The sequence below is a fragment of the Dama dama genome, chromosome 24 (genome assembly GCF_033118175.1).
Source record: "Dama dama isolate Ldn47 chromosome 24, ASM3311817v1, whole genome shotgun sequence".
Lineage (NCBI taxonomy): Eukaryota > Metazoa > Chordata > Mammalia > Artiodactyla > Cervidae > Dama > Dama dama.
Window position 1 is genome coordinate 48,725,017 of NC_083704.1, and position 25,464 is coordinate 48,750,480.

General features: G+C 36.9%; 2 protein-coding genes across 8 annotated transcripts in view; one reads left to right on the forward strand and one right to left on the reverse strand.

Moving 5' to 3' along the window:
- Positions 1 to 22,191, forward strand: part of TASOR (transcription activation suppressor) — a 49,018-nt gene extending 26,827 nt beyond the window's left edge. The window contains exons 14-24 of one of the 4 annotated variants that reach the window (XM_061128333.1): positions 825 to 1,526; positions 5,089 to 5,495; positions 5,938 to 6,079; positions 7,512 to 7,571; positions 11,141 to 12,072; positions 14,756 to 14,878; positions 15,591 to 15,750; positions 16,491 to 16,599; positions 17,789 to 17,967; positions 18,148 to 18,312; positions 19,131 to 22,191. In XM_061128333.1, coding sequence (XP_060984316.1) covers positions 825 to 1,526; positions 5,089 to 5,495; positions 5,938 to 6,079; positions 7,512 to 7,571; positions 11,141 to 12,072; positions 14,756 to 14,878; positions 15,591 to 15,750; positions 16,491 to 16,599; positions 17,789 to 17,967; positions 18,148 to 18,312; positions 19,131 to 19,663 — 3,512 coding nt within the window. In that variant the 3' untranslated portion in view covers positions 19,664 to 22,191. Of the gene's footprint in view, positions 1 to 824; positions 1,527 to 5,088; positions 5,496 to 5,937; positions 6,080 to 7,511; positions 7,572 to 11,140; positions 12,073 to 14,755; positions 14,879 to 15,590; positions 15,751 to 16,490; positions 16,600 to 17,788; positions 17,968 to 18,147; positions 18,313 to 18,853 lie in introns of all 4 variants that reach the window. The other 3 variants (XM_061128334.1, XM_061128331.1, XM_061128332.1) reach the window with 3 other exon arrangements.
- Positions 20,409 to 25,464, reverse strand: part of CCDC66 (coiled-coil domain containing 66) — a 50,618-nt gene continuing 45,562 nt past the window's right edge. For all 4 annotated transcript variants that reach the window (XM_061128337.1, XM_061128336.1, XM_061128335.1 and 1 more), the window contains 5 exons: positions 24,554 to 25,050; positions 23,610 to 23,650; positions 22,734 to 22,975; positions 22,351 to 22,469; positions 20,409 to 21,126 (listed from right to left, as the gene is read on the reverse strand). In XM_061128337.1, the coding sequence (XP_060984320.1) occupies positions 21,040 to 21,126; positions 22,351 to 22,469; positions 22,734 to 22,975; positions 23,610 to 23,650; positions 24,554 to 25,050 (986 nt within the window). In that variant the 3' untranslated portion in view covers positions 20,409 to 21,039. The remainder of the gene's footprint in view (positions 21,127 to 22,350; positions 22,470 to 22,733; positions 22,976 to 23,609; positions 23,651 to 24,553; positions 25,051 to 25,464) is intronic.

Here is a 25,464-nt window from a genome sequence, read left to right on the forward strand (position 1 = left end):
TGGGGCATGGCAAACAAAAAAAGAGAGAGATTCTCAATTGTAGCAGTTCAGTGCCTGCCTATCTGCTTATGGGGATAGAGTTCATGTAAAGTTAAGTCTGTTATGTTAAAACAGGAAGGAGTGACGTCATGGTCATTTGCAGGACTGTCTTTCTAGGAGCCTCAGATTTTGCGCTTTTTCTCCGTTTCTCCGTGTATTTTGCTTGCCAGTAGTTGATGCCTAGGGACATGACAAGGATCTTCAAAGGGCAGGTGTTCTTCCCTTTAAAAATAATACTCCGTAATTTTCATGTTCTAGTTTCTTATTGGCCCATTTTATGCTCCTGGACTTAGAGGCATGCTATTTGTGTATTCTTGTTAACATATGTATGTTAGGATACATATGAACTTCCCCGATAGCTCAGTTGGTAAATAATCCACCTGCCATGCAGGAGACCCCCAATCCGATTCCTGGGTCAGGAAAATCCCTTGGAGAAGGGATAGGCTACCTGCTCCAGTATACTTGGGCTTCCCTTGTGGTTCAGCTGCTAAAGAACCCACCCGCAATGCGGGAGGCCTGGGTTTGAGTCCCTGGGTTGGGGAGATCCCCTGGAGAAGGGAAAGGCTCCCCACTCCAGTATTCTGGCCTAGAGAATTCCGTGGACTGTATAGTCGATGGGGTTGCAAAGAGTCAGACATGACTGAGTGACTTTCACTTTCATTTTTCATTACGGTGCATACTGGTTTGGTCCACCACTAATGTATGGGTGCTTTGACAGTATGTAGATCTGTACTTGTCTGGTTTCTTGATTACTAACATGGTTTGCTTTTTTTGTTTGTTTACAGCACAAAAAGGCTCAACCAGTGCAGCACCTCAGGAGAAACATGAGAGCATGTCAGATGTGTTAAAAATAACTCAGTTTTTACAATTTGCTTTGATTCAGTGTCGAAAGGAATTCAAAAATATAAATACTATAAATTTTCATTCTGTTGTTGAGAAGTATGTAAGTGAATTTTTTAAGAGAGGTTTTGGTTCAGGTAAACGAGAGTTTATCATGTTTCCATATGATTCACGATTAGATGATAAAAAATTCTTATATTCAGCTCCAAAAAATAAATCCCATATTGATAATTGTTTGCATACCTATATTTTTCGACCTGAAATGTATCAGTTACCTATTTATAAATTAAAAGAGCTATTTGAAGAAAATAGAAAACTTCAACAGTTTAGTCCACTTTCAGATTATGAAGGCCAAGAAGAAGAAATGAATGGTACAAAAATGAAATTTGGAAAACGAAATAACTCAAGGGGTGAAACTGTTTTATCTGGAAAGCAGAAGTCATCTCACTCTTTGGATTATGATAAGGACAGAGTCAAAGAATTGATTAATTTAATTCAGTGTAAGAAAAAAAATGTGGGTGGGGATTCAGACACAGAAGATACGAGAAGCAAAACTGTCTTGAAGAGGAAGCTTGAGGATCTACCTGAAAATACGAGAAAGCTCGCCAAAACCAGTAATTTATCTGAAAATTGCCAACTGTATGAAGGTAAAATATCAGAATTGCTTTTATATAGTGTAAAAGTAACAACCAAAAACATAGTTAAGTAGTTTCTATCTTTTCTCCTCATAACAAGGGTTTGCAAATTATAGCTTAAGAGCCAATCCAGCCAGTCCCTGTTTTTCTAAAAGGAGATTTTATAGGAATACAGCCATACCTATTTGTTTATGTGTATTTAGCTTCTTTTACACCATAATGGCACAGTTGAGACAGATTGTATGGTCCACAAAGCCTAAAATATTTACTCTCTGATCCTTTACAGAAAATATTTGCCAGTTCTTGTCTTTGTATATCAGATTTCTGAATTGTGTCACTTGAGGCTAAAATAAGAAAATAAAGTATGTTCAGCTATCACCTTCCTAATTGGAGCTGCTTCCCTTTAATTATTTCTTTACTTTTATAATTGGAAAAGTACAAAATTGAATATTGAGTTCTTTTAGAATGTTCATTAATGAAAAGAGCCTTCTGAGCTTTAAAATTTCTTAGATGCACACTCTTTTTCCCATCCTAGGAGTCCAGTAATTTGTTTGGGTTTTTATTTTTTCTATTTTTTGTTGTTTTTAGGTGACAGAAAAAGGCAAATTCTTCTCTTAAATGTTTCAGTATTGCTAGTAACTTAAAGGATCTTTTCATCTAGATTTTTAACACTGCTAGTCTATCAGCATGAAATGTGTTCCTGTGCATTCAGTACATTTTGTACTGCTGCTATTTTTGTTAATTACAGTAGATCTGACTGTCCTCCTCCTGTTTCTTAGTAAGCAGCTTCACTCATATGTTTTCTAATTCAGCATGTCTTGGAACTGACTGGGTTAGTGCCCGTATTATATTGTTCTCTAATCAGTCTGTAACCTCAGTCGCTTTTCACTCCTCTGTGCTCCTTTACTTTCTCTCTTCCTCCGCTATTCAGTTTAAGATTAAATGATTTAAATTTAAATTGATTGAAATAGAAATTCATTTCCTGTATTATATACCAGCTACATTTCACCACCGACACTGCTGTTCTGAACAGCACAGGTGGAGGACATTTCATCACTGCAGAAAGTTCTTTTTGACAGTGCTGTTCTTTTCAGAACTTTCATGGTTTTTTCTTCACTTGATCTGTTTTCTCTCTTTCCAGTGTTTCATCCTTGACCCTGTTCTGGGTGGCCTTCCTTGCTTCTAACGCTAATTTCAGTATCATGTTCATCTCAGTATTGTTTTACTAATTTGCGAACCGTCTCAGCTTCTGTATTTGCCTTTCAAGGCTTTGTTATAGCCTGGCCTTGTCCAGCCTGAGTAGCCCTGTTTCCCACTCTCCCCAACAGACACTCTTCTCAGAATACTTAATGGTCAGCCTGGTACTTTTTTCTTTTCTCACAAAGCATCTTTCATTTCTTTGAAGCCTTGTGTCTTTGCAGTTGCGATCCCTCCTTAGCTTTCTGGCTGTTCTGTTCCTTGATACTTTTCATCTCCTTTCCCTTCTGCTGGTTTTCTGCTCTGTTCTGAACCTGATGGTGTTTACTGATCCATACTATCATTACTGTTGACTTCTATCTTGAGAGTAAAGTGCTTACTGTTTGCTAGCTGCTTTATGTGTATAGACTCATTTAGTTCTTGATTGGTAGACATTATTATCCTTATTTTATAGGTAAAGAAAACCATCTTAGAAGTTAAATAATTTTATCTAAAGTTACGTAGTTCACTGATCCATGTTTGAAGTCACTTTCGACTGACTGTTAAGCATCATTCCTATTTCCTAGCACTGAACACATAATGGGCAAGATAGTTAAAATTTGGCATCATTTTAGCAGATAAGTGGCTAATTTGTGGATGTGAAAAAATACTTGGGCGGAAATCAGGCTTTATCAAAAATTAAAATGGTGGGAAAGCCATGCTAATTATAGTGGACCAACGGAGAAAGAGGGAAGGGGGGCTGGGGAGATGGATAGAATGGTTAAAGCAGAACTAGTGACATCAGACGGGCATGGCTAGGCCTTCCTCACTTTTGTTCACTTATAGTCATTTTGCATACTTTATTTCTGATTCTGAAAGTAAAGATTTAAAAGTAGGATTCTAACTTTTAAAATATGCTGGTCTTGATTTGGTGGTGAGCTTACTTTTTTTTTTTTTTTAAATTTTATTTATTTATTTTTGTTTATTTTTGGATGTGCTACGTCTTTCATTGCAGTGTGCAGGCTTTCTCTAGTTGCGGAAAGCAGGGGCTACTCTCTAGTTGCAGTGTGGGTCTTCTCATTGTGGTGGTTTCTCTTGTTGTAGAGCTCAGGCCCAGGCACATGGGCTTCAGTAGTTGCAGCAGGCAGGCTCTGTAGTTGGGGCATATGGGCTTAGTTTCTCCATGGCGTGTGGGATCTTACCAGACCAGGGATCAAACACGTGTCCCCTGCTTTGGCGGGTGGATTCTTATCCACTGTGCCACCAGGGAAGTCCTCTACTTCTATTTCCCCTACCCCCTCTAATATCAACTTTTTAAAGTATGATTTACATACAGTGTACTCATTTAAGTGCCCACTTTGATCAGTTTTTTATAGCTTGTTATTCCCACTCCAACATATAGGATATTCTCATTACCTCCAAACGTTGCCTTGTCTCTCTTTGTATTTGTCTCTTTGCACTCCATTGCTGGTCTGCTTTCTGTCTCTTTAGATTATTTTACCTTCTCTGTAATTTCATATAATCAGGTACAGTATGTACCCTGTTTCTCATTTTGGGGGACTGTGGTATATTATGCACTACCTAAAATGCAACATCTACCCCAGCTTTACTCTCTTTAAGTATTAAAGCACGTGAGTTTCTGAATGTCTACTCTCTTTACAAGTTTTTAAATATATTGGTGGTGCATATAACCCAGATTTATACTTGCTTGAAGCCATGTCTGATACGTTTTCTCTCCTAATAGTTTTTGTTTTTATTGTAAGATTGGTGTAGATTTCTTTGGGATGATTTTGCATCTTTTTTTTTTTTATTTTGCATCTCTTAATACCTCAGCTTTGTTATGAATTAAGTAATCTAGTCATTTAAGATAAAGTTTAGGTTACAAGGTTAGTACAAAATGTTACAGGAGAGATCAAAATCAAAGTCATGGGTTTTGATTATTTCTTTAGAAGATTTAAGTGTACTCTGCATACCCTGCTTGAACACTTTGCAAAACAGTAAGGATAGGTATTTTTCTGTTGTCAAGTATCTCGTTGATTTTTAGGATTTTGGTGGTAGAGTTTAAGGTAACTACAGTACAGTTATTTATATGTATTATCCACATTACCAACATGATAGCTAAGCTCATTTCTTAATAGAATTTTCAATATATGATGAAGATAAACCTCATTAAATGGGAATTTTGACCTGTGTGCAAAATTTTAGAATCAGTCGTGTTTGGAAAGTAAGGGGTGGATATACTTGTAAACTCATAGCAGGTGATTTGATTGAGTTCTTGCCTATAAATGTCAAATTATAATTAAATTTTAGGTGTATGTATCTATATATATTTATTTTTAAAAAATTTTTATGCTTGGCTTCCAAATTGTAAGAGATGGCTCTTTCTTCTTTCCTTCAGAGTCCTCACAGCTTGTTGGCTCACTTGGGCATGAAGCTGACTTGAGACGGCAGCAGCAGGATACTTCTAACTCGGGCGTTGCTGACATCCATAGGCTGTTTAATTGGCTGTCAGAAACACTAGCAAATGCACGTCATTCTGATGCATCCCTGACAGATACAGTCAACAAGGCCTTAGGATTGAGCTCTGATGATGCCTATGAAGAGATGAGGCAAAAGCATGAGTATGAGTTGAGCTCTACCCTGGATAAGAAAGAATATGAGCAGTCTACTGGTGCAAAAATCGAAAATGCACGTTTTAAGGATACTCAGAGCCCATTGCTAGACATTGATCCATCATCTTTAAAGTATCCTGTTGGTGTTTCTGCGAGTGAAGTAGGCACTGACCATAAATTCCACTTGAAAGAAGTAAGCCTCTATGATTGGATTATCTTTGTTTGCTTTTGTGAATATTTGTGTGAAAGGGAGATGGTGGGTGTGCTCGTTTTTCTTTTTCACAAAGAAATGATACACATTTCAGTAATAGTGTCTGTGCCGGATAGTATTTATAAGTTATTCCTTGTTACAAAGACATGAATGCAAGTGTTTTTCTTGCTACTGCCCATATAGTCTAAGATTTACCATTGTGATAAAAGTCACAGCCAGACAACTTGTTTTGTCAGGAGCTGCTTGAAAGTGCTGGTCGCTCGCTTGTGTTTGAGATTAGAGTATAATACCTTTATCGTGTTGATTTTACTCATTTGTAATGTTTAGATTGAGGTTTGAGCATTTGCTGTGAAAAAAGGTGTTAATTCTTGACTTTAAAATTAGTTGAAAAGAAAGGTATTGAATCTGTACTCTTAATTTTTAGGATCCAAATTTAATTAGTATGAATAATTTTGAAGATTGCAGTTTGTGTCCTACTATTCACATTGAACATGGATTCCATAGACAATCTAAGTCAAATAATGTTGAAGAGACTGAAATACATTGGAAACTGATTCCAATTACAGGTAAGAACAAGTACACTGGGGCTTAGGTTTGCTTGGTTTTACTTAGGGAGTAGTTTCCTGAAGGGTTTCATCTTGGAAATTCTTGGGGCTTATTTGGCTCTGATATCTTCAGTGCCTTATTTTGAGCATTATGATATTCATCATTGAGTGTTGCTGTGTTCTTGGTCAGTATCTGCAAAAGAATCTATTGAAAAGAGAAAGATTTAAAATATACTTCTTTCCATTTGAACATGCAACTTGCAAATGAAAATTGTTGGCAGGAATTGGGTTTTTAATAAGGTGAGGTAGCTACAGAGATGAATGAGAGTCTTTGGGCAGCCAATTAAATGCTGTCTTCACAAATTATTAAACTTCACAAACTATCATCTAAGAAGTGTTGATGTTAAGGTTCATCTTTTGGAAAGAAATGAATAAAGAGTTCTTACTTGATATTGGGTTATTTTCAAGAAATTGGATCATTGTAGAGAATGGCCTGAAATGATTAAATGTAAATATCCCTACAAAGCTTATAGAACCTTATAAAGCTTATAGCGGGGCAAAAATAGTTTGTGAGCATGCTAAGTTGCTTCATTTATGTCCGACTCTTTGAGACCCTATGGATTGTAGCCCAGCAGGGTCCTCTATCCTATGGGATTCTCCAGGCAAGAATACTGAAGTGGGTTGCCACGCCCTCCTGTAGGGGATCTTCCCAACCCAGGGATTGAACCCATGTCTCTTAGGTCTCCTGCATTGGCAGGCGGGTTCTTTATCACTAGTTTAGCAGATGTTGAAAGATCATTTTGCAGTGTTCTAATTTCTCTGTGCAAACACATAAACACACACACATACAGATACTGTTAATATTCCAGGTTCTTATTCATCTTTGTTAGCTAAGCATTTCGGGAAATATGTCCAGGGCACATGTATTCCATTCCTTGATCTTTATTTAACCTTTAAAAAAAACAAAAACCAATTTTTGCTCGAAAGCAGACTGGTTTTATGACCTAAAAGCTACTGAGACCTCTAAGGACTCTGAAGAATTTCTAAAAACTTGATGAGTTTCTGTGGGCTTCGGCACCTTTATCTACTTGGTACCTTATTAGAGAGGGCACAAGGCCCAGAAGTGATAGTAGAGCAGCAGCTGGAGAAATTGGTTTGAGTTGGACAAACCGAATAAGGAAGTAGTCTGTACAAGGTGCTTATCCTAAGGTTCCTCACTTAGACACTTTCATAGTTGGTTTCAGAGTCATTTGAATCTAGGTGTTGATAATCCATCATCACCTGAAGGGGAAAGAAAGCAACTTCCCATTTCTTAATGACCCTTCAGGATTATTTTAGGTGCACGAAGGAATACTTGGATTTGTTAGCATTTGGGGTTATTGGAAAGGTGCTTTAAAAGGTTGTCACCAGTATCTGAAGAGAGTGTACAAATCTAATGGATGCTTTCCCTCAGGAGGGAATGCCAGAAGCCCAGAAGACCAGCTGGGAAAACATGGTGAGAAACAAACAGCAGGTAAGAAGGCTCTCTTTGCTTTTCCTCGATGTGCCCTTCTTCAGAATTGCTACTACATTTCTGGTCATCTGTCAGGAGGGCGTCAGTTTAAATCTGTTAATTACTGAAAATTTGGACACTATTGTATTTAAAATATTCATTTATATAAAATATTCTTATATAAAGAATGTATTCAAGGGAGTCACTGAATATTCACAGATTAAATTTTTTTCACCTACAGTAGGTTCTGTCTGATATAAGAATTTGGAAAGACCAGAATATTTTTCTTAATCCACTTCTACAGAAGCAGTCTTCAAGTTTCTCTTAAATTAAAAAAATATGAGGAGGTGAGGCCATGTATCTTTTAGGTACATTATTCCTAGTCTTATATTTCTTTGACTGAATTCTTCTATTTGTAAAACCAATTTCTACAGATAGTAAGAGAAGCATGTACAGATATTACTGATTAGCTTGTTGTATAGTAGGTGCCTGGAAGACAGTCTCTTTTGTCTGAACTCAGTTCATTACCTTGGCAGCTGGCCACAGGCAGACTCTTCTTGCTTGGAATTTGGTCTGGATTTTTTTTTTGTTTCTGTTTGATTTTATCGTACTCTTTCAGAAACCTTGTATTGTTTTTTCTGTTTGGAAGAAGAGCTACGTGACTAATTTAAGTAGATCTTTGTGGTTATTCCTGTCTTTGGGGGTAAAAAAGAAAAAGACTGAGTTAATAGTTTTCTTCAAGATCTTTGTCTCCTCCTGTGAAAAGACGATTGGGGGTGTGGGGGACAGAAAGTAGGAAGAACAGATATATGACATACAGGAAAGTGCATAAATCTTTACAACGTGATGAATTTTTACATATGTAAACACTTAGGTGACCGCCACCCAAAGCAATATGTTGAACATTTTCAGTACCCCAGAAGGCTTTCTTCTGCATCCTCCCCGTCAGTATTCTCCCTGCCCCAAACAATAACCATTTTGTTTCTTCTTTCAGCATAGATTAGTTTGACCTGCTTTTGAATTTAAGGTAGATGGAACCTACACTCTTTTGGTTTTGGCCCTTTTACATAACTTTATGTCTGGGACTCATCTATGCTTTGCTTCTATCAGTAATTCTTTCTTATTGGGAGAAGTCAGGTATCTTGTTTATGTCTCAGAATGATCCATCAGCATCAGCAGTCTTTATTTGGCATACCATCTTCATATTCTGTTGTTAAAAGTATAAAAATCCCAATGATGTTACCTTTAGCGAACTCACTACTCTCCTTGCACTTAAAAGCCAAAGTGCCGCAATGCTTGAGTGATAGTAGAAAACGTACTGTTATGACACTGATGTGTATTTCTTTTAAATCATTTATGAAGACACTTTTAAAATAATGAGGTTTTTGATCTTAATAAAAATATGAGGGAATCTGTACAAAATAGATGGTGATCATTTGCATTTTCAAAAAGGATTTGGTTTAGTTTTTTAATAAACTGTTTAAAAACATTTCCTTTATCCATAGCCCTTCAGGAATAAGCTTCTTGAATAGCAGAAAACTCTGGGAGAATGTATTTCAAGTATTTTTAATAATAAACCATTCAGAAGCCTTTTATTTTCCCTTCAGAAGTTTTTAAATGTCCTCCCTAACTGTTTGTTTTATGGGATGCAATTAAAAATTTTTATTTCAATAGTAGTTCAGATATTTGACATGGTACATGATGTTAAGAAGTACGAAAATACTTCAAAAAATGTCTTCCAACCCTAGACCACACATGTAGTTTCATCCAGTCAATCAGCGTTAGTTACAGACTTATTTATTGTTTGCTGCACTGCACAGCTTGTGGGATCTTGACTTCCCCAACTAGGGAGGTATCTGATCTGGCAGTAAAAGGGCCAAGTCCTAACCACTGGAACACCAAGGGGTTCCTCGTTAAACAGATTTCTTATGTATCCATCCTGACATTTCATATGTCTACTAAACGCCATACTGCAGATGTAAGAAATGTGTTCAAAATTCCTAAATTAGTTTATGGAACTTGGATATTTTTCTGGTTTATCAGTTTCATACAGTGGTAATTCTTAACTGGTATACTAGATATTTTGTTCCCCTTCCCTTTTACCTATAGACCTCCTGTATGGTCTTCATATCCTGCTGACAGATGCCTTTGCAGTATTTAATGGGTGCAGTGGTTCATGGTAACCACTGGGGTTGGTAGAGAAAGGTCATAAACTAAATGCTGCTGAGATGTTTAAACATTTACAAAAGTGTGAATGTGGGGGAAATCAAAACTGAGTTTTATATAGAGAAGTTACACTGCTATACCTGGGTATAAACTTTAATAGGGATTCCACTATATATATCTTAAAAGTACTGCAGTTTTGAAAACTGAAACTATGTGTGGACTTTCTGATCTAGAGGTAACATTTTATATACTGTAGTAGCAATCTGTTAGGGAATATTGGCTAATATTTAAGAAAAATTAGTAGTTTTTTGATAAACTTATGTAATAGGAACTTGAAGACAAAAATAACAAAACTTTGTCTTTACTGAAATAAAGTACTACTATAAATTGCTGTTAAACATATTTTCCCCTTGTTTTTTACAGAGAGATTTAGGGTACCTGTTTTGAAATGCAGTTTCAAAAACATACTGTGGTTGAATTTAGGATTTGTGAGGGGAAAAATTTAGGATTTATGTTCTTACAGATTGAGCTAGTTGTCAAGAATCAAAAGTTATAATTCTATTAGCATTAGCTAGCTTAATGATCTCATCATCTCAAATAGGGTAATAGCTATTTTGATTTCTCTTGGAATTATTTCCAAGCAAAATACAAATACTAAAGTGCTTTCAAAAAGCATTACTATTAATGCAGCTATGAAATATGTTCTCTTCCTGTATTATTGAGCCTTTCTTTCCCTGATAAGTCCCTAACATTGTAGCAAATCCACTATGCAACCCCATAGGTAAACAACCCCATATGTGAGAGCAAATATGAAAACAGATAAAATTAGTTATCTTAGATCCTGAATGCAACTTATTCCCACAGCATTTCAGCCTGATGTTCTTTCAGTTGCCTTACACTCAAAGTTTTCACATTAAGAAGGTGTTACCACAGTAGTGGCGTGCTGCGATTCATGAGGTCGCAAAGGGTCGGACACGACTGAGCAACTGAACTGAACCACAGTAGTGGGCATTACTTCTCAAAGATTATAGGGGTTGAACAAGCTGTTGCAACTAACTATTCTGATTAAAACATGTCCGTTAGAGTCAGGTGTACCAAAAGGTAGGGAAGCAGAAGCAAGCAAGTGACTTAACTGTAGTGATGTTAAATTGGCACTTGGTTGAGTACTTCAAAAGTAATCAAAGAAAGTAACATTCAGACTTGTTACTTGAGCTACTGAAATACAAAAAGCAGCCATAAAATAAGAAGGGTGCATAGGGGATAGGGTCATACCATTATTTGAGATTTTTACTCTACTTTCCAATACACAGTTTGTTCTAAATATATAGTTGACCTGGCCTTTCCCCCCGCTTATTTATGAGTTTGTATTTTCAGATGTCATTAATACTGGATTGCTTTTGTAATAGTAGACTCTTCCTGTATAGGTATGAAATCACCAGAAGAACAGCTGGTGTGTCTGCCACCACAGGAGGCCTTCCCTAACGACCCCCGGGTAATAAGTAGACCGAGGAGTTCTGATCACCAGTTTCCATCCTCTCCATTTACAGACACAGTGCAGGGCCCCACTGAGGAGGACGCGGTGACAGGTCAGGTGGCGACGGAGGAGCAGTGCGTGCCGGCGCCAGAGCCGCCTGCAGTGAGCGAGGCCACAGAGAGGACAGTGCTAGGGGAGTATAACCTCTTTTCCAGGAAGATAGAAGAGATTCTGAAGCAAAAGAATGTTTCATATGTCAGCAGAATTTCCACACCTCTCTTTTCAACGCAAGAGAAGATGAAACGGCTTTCTGAGTTCATATATTCTAAGACTTCCAAAGCTGGTGTACAGGAGTTTGTAGATGGCTTGCATGAGAAACTAAATACTATTATTATCAAAGCGTCAGCCAGGAGTGGGAATCTGCCACCAGTCGGTGTTGATGATTCTTGTCCTAAGATAGCACTGAGTCCTCTGGGAAGGCATGTCGTGCCAGCTTCCTCAAGCGACTTCAGCAGTAAACACAGTCTTGAACTACTTGGTAGTGATGCTTTGAAAGACACCAGCTCTCATGAGCAGCATTCCTCCTCAGCTCTGGGTTTAACTGAAGTAGAGGTGAACCAGCCGCATCAAGTCGCGGAGCCGGTGGCGACTTCCGATCATACTGTACCTGGTGATGCTGCCCGGGAACCAGGAGAAAAAGAAACTGCAAAGTCGCCCAGTGATGTAAACATTTCTGCCCAGCCAGCTCTTTCAAATTTTATAAGCCAGTTAGAGCCTGAAGTTTTTAACAGTTTGGTTAAAATCATGAAAGATGTCCAGAAAAATACTGTGAAATTTTATATTCATGAAGAAGAAGAGAGTGTGCTCTGTAAAGAAATAAAGGTAACTAAATGAGAAGGTAATTGTAATGCTGTTTAAACTTGTGTTGTTGAGTCTGATCTCTATAAAATGGATTTTTTGTTTTTTAAATGCTGACCATATTATTTTTTATAATTTAATGCAGAGTGGAGTAAAAGACTAGTAAGTTCAACTAAATTCAGAACCTGTGATCTAAACATCTTAGAATTTTGAATCTTATTTTGCATAGTCTCACTTTAAAGACCAATTGCATATGTATTGCCATACCTTTACATTATTGATTCAAAGATTTTAACTGTTTCTTGGGTTTTTTAACAAAGCAGAGGGAGAGATGCAGAGAAATGAAATTGTCACTGTGTACCTCATGGGGTTTTATCAGTCAGATAGAAAAACAAAACCGTCCGGGATGACCTAATGATGGTATCTTTTGGTGTTTATTGATGTCCTGGGCATGCCAGGGTTCCCTATAGCCCTTATTGATAAAAAAACATGATTCTGAAAAACTTACCCAATCATGAAAGATTCTTTATTGCAGGGTATAATTTTTGTACTCAAGCTATGGAGTGGACTAGCATTTCAGGCAGTTGATTTAAAAAAAAACACACACACACATAGAGACAGATATAATTTATAACACATGGGACAGTTGTATTAGTGGTTAACTAGTAATTAAATAGTGATAGTAGTTAGCCAATTAGTATTCACTAAACTGTATAGCATTTTAATTCCTTAAGGGAATGCCTTGTTTGTGTCACTGTTTTTGTGAAAGTTGCTCAGTCATGTCCGACTCTTTGCGACCCCGTGGACTGTATAGTCCATGGAATTCTCCAGGCCAGAACACTGGATTGGGTAGTCCTTCCGTTCTCCAGGGGATCTTCCCAACCCAGGGATCAAACTCAGGTTTCCCAGCTGAGCCACAAGGGAAGTAAGCCCTAGTTTTCCTTAGTAAGGGAGTGCCTTAGTTTTTTAAATATACCTGCTCTCATTTTCAATTTACTTACCATGATGAGCTTCTGCTTTTTTAGTTAGAGGAAGCAGAAGGGACTGTAAGTTACTTAACAGCCCAGAGTGCATCAGAAACTCCATGCTTTGATTGCCCTGAGCCTTGGTCAGTTTGAGGATCTCTGCTGTTGGCATACTTGACTTAATGTGCTCAGGGGAAGGTGAAGAGCATGGAAGTGGAGGCAGCCAAGTGCTCAGCATGTTGCCTTTAGTCATTTCCTGTAGTTCTTGGGAAGATGAAACCAGATTTATCAGGAATTTCTTGGTTGCATTTTTGCCCTGTATGATTAAGCATTGAGCTTCTCCACATTTTTTCACCCCCAGCAACATGTTACCACCTCTTTGGGGGCATCAGTGCACATTGGCGTGGAGCTCAATGAGAGTGGGTTGGGCACAGTTCCCACTGTGCTCAGCGTAACTCCATCTCCCACTGTATTTTAAAGATTGTAAGACACTTAGAGTAAATTTGTTTACTTAGGAATGGTGGTTTTAATCCATTATGGCTTAGAGTAAATCATATTTCTGTTATTTATTTTATGTAGAAGAGAAAAAGGATGTGTATTTTAAAAATGAAATTAGATCAGAATTTAACTCTTAATTAATACCCTTGGAAATTTTGCAAAATGTTAACGTATAGGACTTCATGAATAAAATTTTAAACTTCCTAAATATTTCTGGAATCAAAATGATTTGTTGCTTTATGAGTTACACTCTTATATAAAACAAACTTGCATCTAAAGCTTCTTAATGTAAACCAAAAATTATAAGCAGCTCTATTAGACACTAATTTCCTTTTTCATAACTTGATGGTAAGCTGCTCTGGGCTCTCTCCAGAGGCTTTAGAGGCTAGAGTAAGATGAAACAACATAGAAGATGCTTCTGGGCTACACAGAAACATCCTCTTTGGGTGTGACACTTCTAGACAGCTCTTAAAAACTGGTGGGGGCAAGCTTGGTTTAGATTTATGGTTATCTTTGTCAACCATGAGAGAATTAATCTCCTGAGTCTGAAATGAGGAATGTGACCTTCAGAATCCTGCCTTTTGCTTCAGGGTTCAGGATTCCCCCAGCAAGCAGAGAGAACGGTGCCAGGACTGGCTATCTTATGCCCTTTGAAAGGTAGTAACTGTGGTGGTCCTGTGTTACCAGCATGGTAGGAGGCATTATTGGGAGAGGCTTGTTTTGTTTGAAGGTGTAGACTTGACAGGCAGGGCTAATTAATATGTAAGTACCACTGTACATATTGAAGCTCTGTATGAATGATCTTGGGGTGGTTGTGAATTAAATGGGCTTCAGCAGTTGGAAAAGTGCTTTGTGACTTTGAGGAATATCCTGGCAACTGCTGCAGATAATCAGGGGCTTGCTTTAAAGGAAAGGGATGGAAGTGAGGGAGTGGTTGCCCAGAATAAGTACCAAGTTAAAAGCCTGGGCTAATCCATTCTTTCCGTTCTCTTACCCCAGCTGGCTTTACTTGGCCTTGACTGCATAGGGTTTGTAATGCTGAGACTTTGACCGTGAAAGCTCTGAGCTTCACAGTCTTCTCTAGGAGTGGCCTTGATCTCTGGGGGCCCTGGTGTAAAGGTCATCACTAATCATAGTCTAGTAGTAGTTAAATATAACCAGTTTATCTTGCATTTCTGGCATTAAATGGATGTTTGCAAGAAGACTTTCAAATGTTGATTTAGTTTGTTTTTTCTTTTCAACAGGAGTATCTTATCAAATTAGGCAATACAGAGTGTCACCCAGAACAGTTTTTGGAACGAAGATCAAAATTAGATAAACTATTGATTATTATTCAAAATGAAGACATTGCAGGTTTCATTCACAAGGTAGACTATTACACTGAATTCCTTACTTTGGTTGTAAAAAATCTCTACTATCTCTGAGACTGAAGCTGTTTGTTTTTAAAGTATTGTTAAGTTTTAAAGGAGATAAAACTTCGCAGTTAGGACATCTAGGACCTGCACTGTGCTCTGTGAATTGACTTGTGGGATTCCTGTTTGTACCTCTGCAAAATTTTAAATTGTGGCATATCACATCATCTTCCCATCGCTTAGTCAAGAGTAAGAACGTTGGCTCATTGAATGCCACTGGGTCTGCTGACTCTGTTGTTACCACCTTCATTCACATATACCCCCCCCTTTGCCAAACCAGTCCCTGTCCTTTGGGTTTGGGGGTGCCCCATCGAATCTTAGGAGCTTGTGTCAGGAACCACTGCTCTCTGAAGTCTTTCGTGACTGTTCCAGGCTCTTGCCTCATTTGAATTCTCAGTACTCACAGAGCAGGACAAGTTAGCATTCATCATTCTGAATGATGAATTTCTAGGTCTGTTATAAGTGCCTCTTCCTTAGAGTGTTCTGTCAACATAGATGCCCCGTACATGTCAGTTTGTATATTTGGAAAAAATGTAAATATTTTTGCATTTGACTTTTCAGAGGCAACACACTAACTAACCTAGTACAGGTGAGCCACAGTACGTTTCTTGTACATTTCACACTTTAGTCTGTCCTTATTTCTATTTTTATTTTCGTATTTAAATAGGTACCTTGTTTGGTGATGTTAAAGAAGCTCCCTTGTGTTAGTTTTGCTGGTGTTGATAGTCTGGATGATGTTAAAAATCATACATACAATGAATTATTTGTATCTGGAGGTTTTATTGTTTCTGATGAATCCATTCTAAATCCAGAAGTAATCACAATTGGTAAGATAACATTCTCTTAAGCATGTAACTACTTTTCTCATGTATTGTTCGTTTTGCCAGTCACAGGTAATTACCATCATTTTTTGGAATGTTTATTACTACAGATTTGTTTGCCGTTCTTTTACTGTATGAATTAACTTCCACTAAATCTGGCATAAAGCAGGGCTCTCTGCACCTACTTTACTTAGATTACTTTTGGTTTTTGTTAACTTGTTTTTTGTGTGTAGATGTTATTAGAGACAGAGCTAGATCTATCTCCCTTAGAGGGGGGAAAAAAGAGAAAATACTACATAGGAAAGTAGGTATTCCTACATAGTATCAGCAGACATGTCTTCCATAATTCAGTTGTGGTATTCCTACATAGTATCAGCAGACATGTCTTCCATAATTCAGTTGTGGTATTCCTACATAGTATCAGCAGACATGTCTTCCATAATTCAGTTGTGGAGTGACTTATTTTCTGAATTTAAAACAAATTCCTACATAGTATCAGCAGACAAGTCTTCCATAATTCAGTTGTGGTATTCCTACATAGTATCAGCAGACATGTCTTCCATAATTCAGTTGTGGAGTGACTTATTTTCTGAATTTAAAACAAATTCCTACATAGTATCAGCAGACAAGTCTTCCATAATTCAGTTGTGGTATTCCTACATAGTATCAGCAGACATGTCTTCCATAATTCAGTTGTGGAGTGACTTATTTACTGAATTTAAAACAAACTTCATTGTCTCTAACAGAGAACCTTAAAAATTTTTTGACATTCCTCGAAGAACTTAGTACTCCAGAAGGAAAATGGCAATGGAAAGTCCACTGTAAATTTCAGAAAAAACTAAAGGAACTTGGCAGGTAAGGTTTGAAAAATAACTGTATTGGTTATTGATTTTAACGTTTTGTTCACAGGATTTTGTTCTCTGTATGTTTACAGATGATAGATGCTGCTCAGTTTTCATAGGTATCTTTTGCCAGCCAAAATGGTATTCTTGTTTATGTAGAGGTTTGCCAAAGTTCTAGTTAGGTATATGACCTTTGCCATTTGGGTTTAGAATTATAAAATGAGATAATCAGCATTCTTCTTTTTTAATGGAACTGTATATATGCCAACTAGATCAGGTCCTATATCAGTAATCTAATAACACTACATGAGACAAGGATTAATTTTGACCTGATAAGGGGTTCTATGATTAGTTCATTAATTTGTGTAAATAAGTGATTTCTAACATGCCCAGAAAGTCACTTCTGAAAGTGATTCTTGAATAGTGAACTAGTCCCTTGAGAGGCTCTGCAAATGATTGTTGTAGTCAGATGACTGCTAGAGTCCATATAATGTACTTATTTACAGAATTAAGGATCTGAGAAACTGTAGTTAAGGATACTATGTTACATTCTGTCAGTCAGCATTTCCAAAACATAGGCCACAAAACTTTTTTCTTCTTGTACCTATTGCAATTCCGTGGCACACAATTAGGGAAATTCAGGCCTAAATAATTTTAAATTGATTTTCATTATATTTGATTTTTTAAAAACATCAAATCATGTGAAGTAGGCATTGGGCAAGTCTTTTGTAACAGATAGCAACACTGAGGACCAAAGGTATAACCTGTTCAAGTTAGTGCCCTCATCTTCCTGACAACAGCCAAATAGTTTCTACCACAGGTTGCCTTGTGTCTGGGGGTAGAGAGCTTAGAGCCATGTTCTTTTTGAAGGGAAGATTTATATACTTTCTGTCCTTTTATGCCTTCGATTGCATTTCTATATTAGTGAAGCTGAAGAGAAGTGTAATTTATTTAGTAAGTTGAGATTTTTGTCTGAACTGAGTAACTGGTCCTCAGGCTTTGGACCCAGAGAAGGCCCTTAACCATGGGGTTGCAGAGTTTCTCCTCTTCCTCTACTCAGAAGCACCCATACATCAGGCAGTGAGCTACGCAGTGTGGTTGTGATCAGTTGCCTCTATTGAGAAATTATGCTGTTAATTTCAAGCGAAAACATCCATACTAAATTTTAGCAGATCCAGATACTGAACTACTTAATTTCACAGATTGAATGCTAAAGCTCTAAGTCTGTTGACGCTACTGAATGTCTATCAGAAGAAACATCTGGTTGAAATTTTGTCATACCACAATTGTGATTCACAAACTCGAAATGCTCCAGAATTGGATTGCCTTATCAGACTTCAGGCTCAGAACGTACAGCACCGGCACATAGTCTTTTTAACAGGTAAAGCAAATGCTCTTTCCTACTGTGAATACAGGAATGTGGGCGAAAGGATTTTGTGGCACTGTGTGGGGGTGTTTCTGAAAATGTGGAGGAAAGGGTTTTTTGAGGGCTGCGGGCAGGCATCATAATTTTGTATTTTCAAGTGTTTTTTATATTCAACATTTTTTCTCCCAAAATTAGAAAAGAGTATCAAGATGATTTCTAGTTATACTGATAATGGAATAGTGGTTGCAACTGCTGAAGACTTCATGCAAAACTTTAAAAACCTTGTGGGCTATCACAACTCAATCACAGAAGAAGACCTTCCATTGCTTGGTGCTAATGAGAATCTTGAGTCACAGTCAGGTAACTTTTCAGTAGTTTTCATTTTCTTTAAGGTAGACAGAAAAAGAATGGTTTTGCTTTGATTTCAGATAATGAAAACTTATTTTGAAACTGCTCACCTCAGTGTAAACAGCTTCAGGGGGAGTGTTTCAAGGCATTTATCATTCTTTTACTTAGAATATACAAAAATGTCATTTACTATACTGTAGTCCATGTAAGCTGTTAAAGAGTTAATGGTAGACTGCATACTATACTTATATAGAGTAAGCAGTTTCTTTGGAGGTAATGTAAGTATTTTTGGCTTCTGTTGTGATTTAAAGCAGTTTAATGATAAAAGTAGTAGAGATATCCATAGCTTTAGTCTTTTGTGAGATGGCCTCTGCTTTGGTTCCAGGTTTTATGTAAAATGAAAGATGTACTTTTTGTTTTCGAGGAAAAGCAGAGATGATCGAACATTTGATAGAGCTAACCAATTTATTTAGTAGTAATCCAGTGAAGCTAGATGTCAGAATTTTTATTTTATATTTGTCTTGTCAAATACTGAATTACCGTATAACTTTAGATGCTGTTTTGACATTAACCCCTTTGGAGCTGGGAGTTGGGATTTCCCAACATTAAACGTGAACACATTTCGCAGAAGCTTTTAGCATCGGATTATCTGGACATTCACACCTAGTGTGAGTGTTGTGACTAAGTGAACTTGTGGCAGAAGACCAAGCTTTAAGGGATTGTGGACTTGCAGACCCTGACGCATTATATTGTGTGAGTAATGTATAATTTTAAAACTTAAACAAATTGTGTATTTCAATAGAGGAGGACTTTTTGTTTTTTAAATGTAGCTCTTTTAGAAAACGATGAAAAGGATGAAGAGGATATGTCTCTGGATTCAGGGGATGAAATCTCACAAATAGAAGTATGCAGCAATTTTCATTCAGAAATATTGGAGAAAGAGACCAAAGGATCACGTGGAACAGATCAAAAAAAGAATATTCAAATTGAGTTGCAATCGTCTCTTGACTTGCAAAAAAGTTTATTCGAAGATGAGACTTATCAAATTGATTCTGCAGAGAGAGCTTCTATTGATAGAGTATGCTCTGAAGGAGAGAACAGTAATTCAGCTGAACAAGATTCATATAGCAACTTTCAGGTTTATCACAGTCAATTAAATATGTCCCATCAGTTTAGTCATTTTAATGTTCTCACTCATCAGACATTTTTGGGCACACCATATGCCCTTTCATCAAGTCAGACTCAAGAAAGTGAAAATGACTTTTTGTCTGCTTATGCTCAAAGCTTGGATAGAGAGAAATCTCCATCTCCATTAAGTTGGTGGAAAAGTGATTCTTGCAGGCCGTTTTCAAAACAGAAATAATTGTAGTACTTTTTTTAATAGGTTGTTATGGACTTTTTCTGTTTCTTAAAAGTGAATTAACAATTTATATTTCTTTCTCTAAACAAAAGGTTTCTTTCTCATGTTTTTTTTCCCCCCTTATTTAAATCATGATGGCCTGTAACAGTTGAAGCCTCGGAAAATTGAAATAAATATATATATTTTTAACATATATTGTACTTGAATTATCTCATGTTGGCACTTCTAAGTTTTACACTTTATATGTCATCCGTACTTTGGCTTCAAATTGAAGCTTGTTTTATATATAAAACTAGGATATTTGCAAAAGGATAGTGCACAGTAGTGGCTTTACTTTTCTTTCTCTAATGTCAGATTATCCCAAATACTTTTGCTGAAATGATGTATCAACTATTGTATTTATTTAAGCTTTTGTACAGTGTTTTTACACAGGTATAAGCCAGTGATGTTAATAAATATTTACAGGATTTTGGCTCAATACCTCAGGATTTATCAAACAAAGCAGTTTCATTTAGGTTATAAAACTATGTACTTAGGACTTAATACCAAGCAGCATTAATTTTTATCTTTAGACTTAACCATGTAATTTTGCCTGTTACTAAAATTTTGATCAAGCTTTTATTTTTTTTCAGTGCTTATGTGGTCCTTAGACTTAACCAAATTCAGTTTCATATTTCAAAAGATAGGCTTCTGTTTATTACAGGCAGTTTATTAACAGTTTGAAACCAACTTTGCTACAGGTTTTTAAATTGTTAGAAAAAAATGTATGTATATTTTTCAGGTGGTAAGTAAGCACTTAAGTGCTGTACCAAAGTACATGGTGGAGATAAAAATTTTCAATCCACATGTATTGGTTAAAAAAATGCTTCTTCATTACTAATACAAACTTGTAACTGTTTTTGAAAACTGTAGTTTCTACAATAAAAGTCATCAAAGGACTTAAAAAACCTTCCTCATAAGCCTAAGCTGAATCTGGGCTATTTTAGTAATGTTGGGACATCAGACCTTCCTTTGGCCACTAAAAGAACTTTAGGTCCTATTCTTCAAACTCTTTTTATAGAGTATAATAGATAAGTGGTGTTTCAATTAGTAAGCCTACATGTAAAGTGTGGAAGAACATTATCTGTAAACTCCAGGCTGTGTTAAGGTAAGTAGATAAATACCCACATTGTGACAGAGCAGGTAACTTTTTTTTAACTAAGCTTTTATGAAACTGTTTTATTGTTTTAAATACATAAAATATATACACAGCATTTTTCTACATAATGTACAAGTTTTAAATAAGCATTTAAAAAATAAATCTAGGCTACTTGTAAAAACACAGTTAAGCAACAATCACATTTTATAATTTGGAACATGAAGGATTTAATTTTCTACATTTAAAACGAAGAACTAAAATTCTCTTCTTGATTTGCAGCTAAAGGCATGAGATTAGTTTCCAACTCCCTTTGCTTCTGGAGAAGGCCCTGAAATCACATTGATTTGTTAGTAAAGTGTGCAAATTAACCCTATTCTATATTTACTTTGAAAACGTTTTCAATTTTTACACCAGACTTTCTCACTTGGATACTGTACTTACTATATATAGCTATTATAGATTTGTAAGACTGTCTTCGTATTTTTAGCATAAAACCAATAGAGATGGCCTTCCTTAAAGAGATGCCACCCCTTACCTTTTCCTCAAATGTCTTAAAAAGACCATGAGTCTCCCTTCACATCCAGTGTATATGTTGACTGCATTAACCTTAGTGGCTGGCACAGGGCCCTGCTGAAGTAAGACATGGTCACTGTGTAGGTGAACGTATATGTATATTACATTCTTTCTCTTAACCTCACAACTTTTTGTCTCCTCTAAGCTAGAGTATGCTTGTCATTTTCAAAGGTAATGTAAGTAAAATCTGTGTGAATTACCGAACTTGAGTTACAAAACTCGATCGAGGTGTAACTAATGCTAACGTGTAAAAAGGCTAAAGGATTCTTGATAATCCTGTATTAATGGGGGTGATTTTCTAGCTTTATAGAAAAAAAAAATTGTTAACACTTGAATCAACAACTTAAAATACAGGAGGCATTTGTAAATGACTGGACATGGAAAAGGTACTCCTAAAACTACAGTTTATTTGGGAAAAAACTATACTGTGAATCAAAACTAACTGCAAAAGCAGTTTTGTAAGTCATTATTTTTTAAAGCACAGCAACAGGTGTTTCTTCAAGGCTACCTGATAGAGAAAAGTTATAGACTTAAATATTGGATATTTTTACCTGAGCAAGATAGAGAGTCACAGTTGGTCTGGGAGAAAAAGTCTGGTAAGATAATACATGTAATTTCACACTGAGTATATAGTGCTGTTTGGGTCTTGTGTCAATGTTCTGTTCTAAACACAGCTAACACATTCATTTTAAGAAATTGTGAACTGCATTACTAAGAAACCACAACTGTACTTATTTTCTGCCTTTGGTTTTAGGGCATTATTGATCATGCTTTGCCATTTCAAATGTATGCATTTTCATTCAATAAAATTGTTTTAATACTCACGTCTCATGATTTCATGCTGGGAAGAAATACTCTTTGGCAATGCGAATCAAATCAAAAAGTCTTGTAACCAGTCAGGCTTAAGTAACTGCTTAGCCATTCTAACAGAGTCCTCCACCAGAGTATGGTCACACCTACACTATCGAAAGGCTCTTACCTGTCTCAGGTCTGATAGTCCCTTAAGGATTGCTTGTTGTCGATCCCTGTTTTTCACCAAGTTAGGATTAAGAAGTGGGTCCCTGAGATGGTCAGAGGCAAACAGCTCTTCTTCTTGGTCTGAGGTGAGACAGGATGTAAATGACAAAAATCAAATAACATTTCTGATACTATGAAATAGCCCAATGCTATAATTTTCTAGGGGTTCATTAATTTATATCCTAGGAAAGCACCAAGTAAAACTTACATAATACATATTCAATACAAAATTTTATAGTTCACTCCAAAAGAGCGAAATCCTAACCCCTCCTGGGATAAAGCTTATTAGTATTACTCATATACTAATTTGGATTTTGAATTCAGGGTGGGGATACATTTACTTACCATGTGCATTTTGGTACTGAGTATCCTGGGTTACAGGCCTAGACAATGGGGCCTCTGGATCCAGGTAATAAACCTCGTTGGTTCGGACATACGGAATAAAATGAAATGGATCAGAAATCCCAGGTGGTAATTCTGTGTGACTATGTCCTGAGATCAGATTCTCTCTTTCATCATTATTACTTTTCAGTGTCTGAGTTTGTTGCGTTCTGCTTTTCACTGCCAGAATTGGTGGCGACTGAGACCTGTATTTTCCCAAAAGCACAATAAAGGACTTAAGAAGCCTTAATCGACAATTGTGTCTTTTATTTTAGATTAAGCATTTTCTACTCTTCAATCACATTTCAGTTTATTCTAAATGTACTTATAACATCTTATGGAACACTATAAAAGGCTTCAGTTTTCTGATAATTTTTCCTAAAATAGGCCAATAAAATGGGATTCATTTGGGAGTCACTACTACTAGCTGAGGATATACATATACAGACACAGTCTAGAACAGGGAGAAAGCTTCAATTTTACTAGCTTCTGAGGGTCAGTGCTACCTAATTTGAGTCTAATGTTCATAATACAACTTTCAGCACCTGAAGTAAACTTCCTATTAGAGCCACGTTCAGAGACAACTCTAAACCAGATAGTTCATACACAAAAGCAGAGAATAAAAATCTAACTATGCTAAATTTCCCGTTGGTTAATCTCTCATTGCTAACCAGTCATTTTCCTCTTCTCTCAGTCCAAGGAGAATGTCTATTCCACTGCTGACATCTGGAAAATCAAAACTGTTTAAATCTGGAGCTAACAGAAAATGTCACATTCCTGCTTAGGCTGACCTTTATATCACATGGGAAGCATGAAGTAGCAATGTAAACCATAACATACCTTTCCCTGCTAAAACAATTAGTTCTCAGAGGCTCTTCTTCCTGTATGATGGACAGATGAATGTAGGAAGGAGTAAGCAACAGTATTTCCATATAGCCCCACAAATAATTGTAGTGGTTTACTTGTAATGTTTCTCAAACAATGATTTGAGCAACAGATACTAGGTAATAGGCTAGGTATTTCTCCAGTCAGAGAAACCAAACCAGTCATTCCTGACCTTGCCCATTACCCTCTGTCTGTACGGCTTCATTTCTCTCTCAGAGTGTTGGTTCAGATATTCACTGTCACTGTTTGGTTGTTTTAGTCTCTGTGTCTGATTCTTTCGCAACCTCCTGGACTTAGCCCACCAGGCTCCTCTGTCCGTGGGATTTCCCAGGCAAGAATACTGGAGTGGGTTGCCATTCCCTTCAGGGTATCTTCCCACCCCAGGGATCAAACCCAGGTCTCCTGCATTGGCAGGCAGATTCTTTACCACTAAGCCACCTGGGAAGCTCTGTATGTACAGACTATAGAGAGTTTTGAATGAATATTTGAATAAAGAATACTATTAATCTATACAGGGTTTAAGTGTGAATTTTTTTCTGTGACGGACAGATAGTAAACAGCTTTGTGAGCCGTGTGCTGTCTGTTGCAATTACTCTAATAAAACTCTTCTTGCAGCATGAAGCTGGCCACAGACAAAAGAATGAGCATGGATGTGTTCCTAAAATGCTGCATGTGCAACAGCAGGCGGCACTTTTACTACATCTGCAGCCTGCTTTTGCACAGAGTATTTTTCCTATGGGCCATGGTTTGCTGACCCTTGGTGTAAACTAAAGCAAATTTCTAGAACTCTTATTCAAACCTAGAAAAGCCATGTCAAAACATGCATGTGAGGAACTGTAGTCTCATTCTAAAAACCTCAATGCATTTTTTAAAATATTTTTTAGACAGAACAGCTTTACCTTTCTGACTAGCTGCCGCCTGAAACTTGGCTCAGTTTCTTGATGAGATGAATGAAGAACTTCTGGTGAAGTGCCTCTATTTTGAGAGATTTGTCCAGAATTATTTCTTTCAATCAAATGAAGCAGTTCCATCTGCCTTCTTAGCTTTTTTTCTTCTCTCAGCTTCTGAAGTTGTTTAGGGTACTTTTCTGATGCTGGAATATACCTTCTCAGTGGCTTATTTATGTTCCAGTCAGGCCTGTTAGGACATTTCTTCATAAGTTTTGTTTGCTTCTCTGTTCTTGTGATCTGATTACACTGGTCATTATACCAACTGTTCTCTTTTTCTAAGTTGGCTTCTTTAATCTGACTTAATAGTTCTTGCTTGTTATTCTTAGTGTTAAACTCTTCATTAAATTCTGCAGCAATCTCAGGAGATGAACAATTTATAATTTCCCTCTCTGTTATCGATCCACAGTGTGATTCTGTATTGGTAAATACTCCTATATTTAAGTCATCTAAAAAAAAGTTTCAGGTGATTAATTTTTCTTCAAATTTTGTGGTAAAATATACATAATACAAAACTTACCCATCTTAACCATTTTTCAGAGGTATTAAAATTGCCCTCAAAAACTGTTTGGAAAATAAATTCTAAAGTTGTTGTAAAGCAGGGAGTTCAGCTCAGTGTTCTGTATTGACCTAGAGGAGTGGGATGGGGGAGGTGGGATGGAGGCTCAAGAGGGAGGAGATAGCTACACACACATGGGCCTGTTCACCTCGTGGTTCAGCAGAGACTAATGCAACGTTGTAAAGCAATCATATTCCAATTAAAAAAAAAACCTCTATACCCACTAAACAACTTCCCCCTTCCTGCCACCTGGCTGCAACCACCTTCCTACCTTGTATGATTTTGACCACTATAAACACAAGTA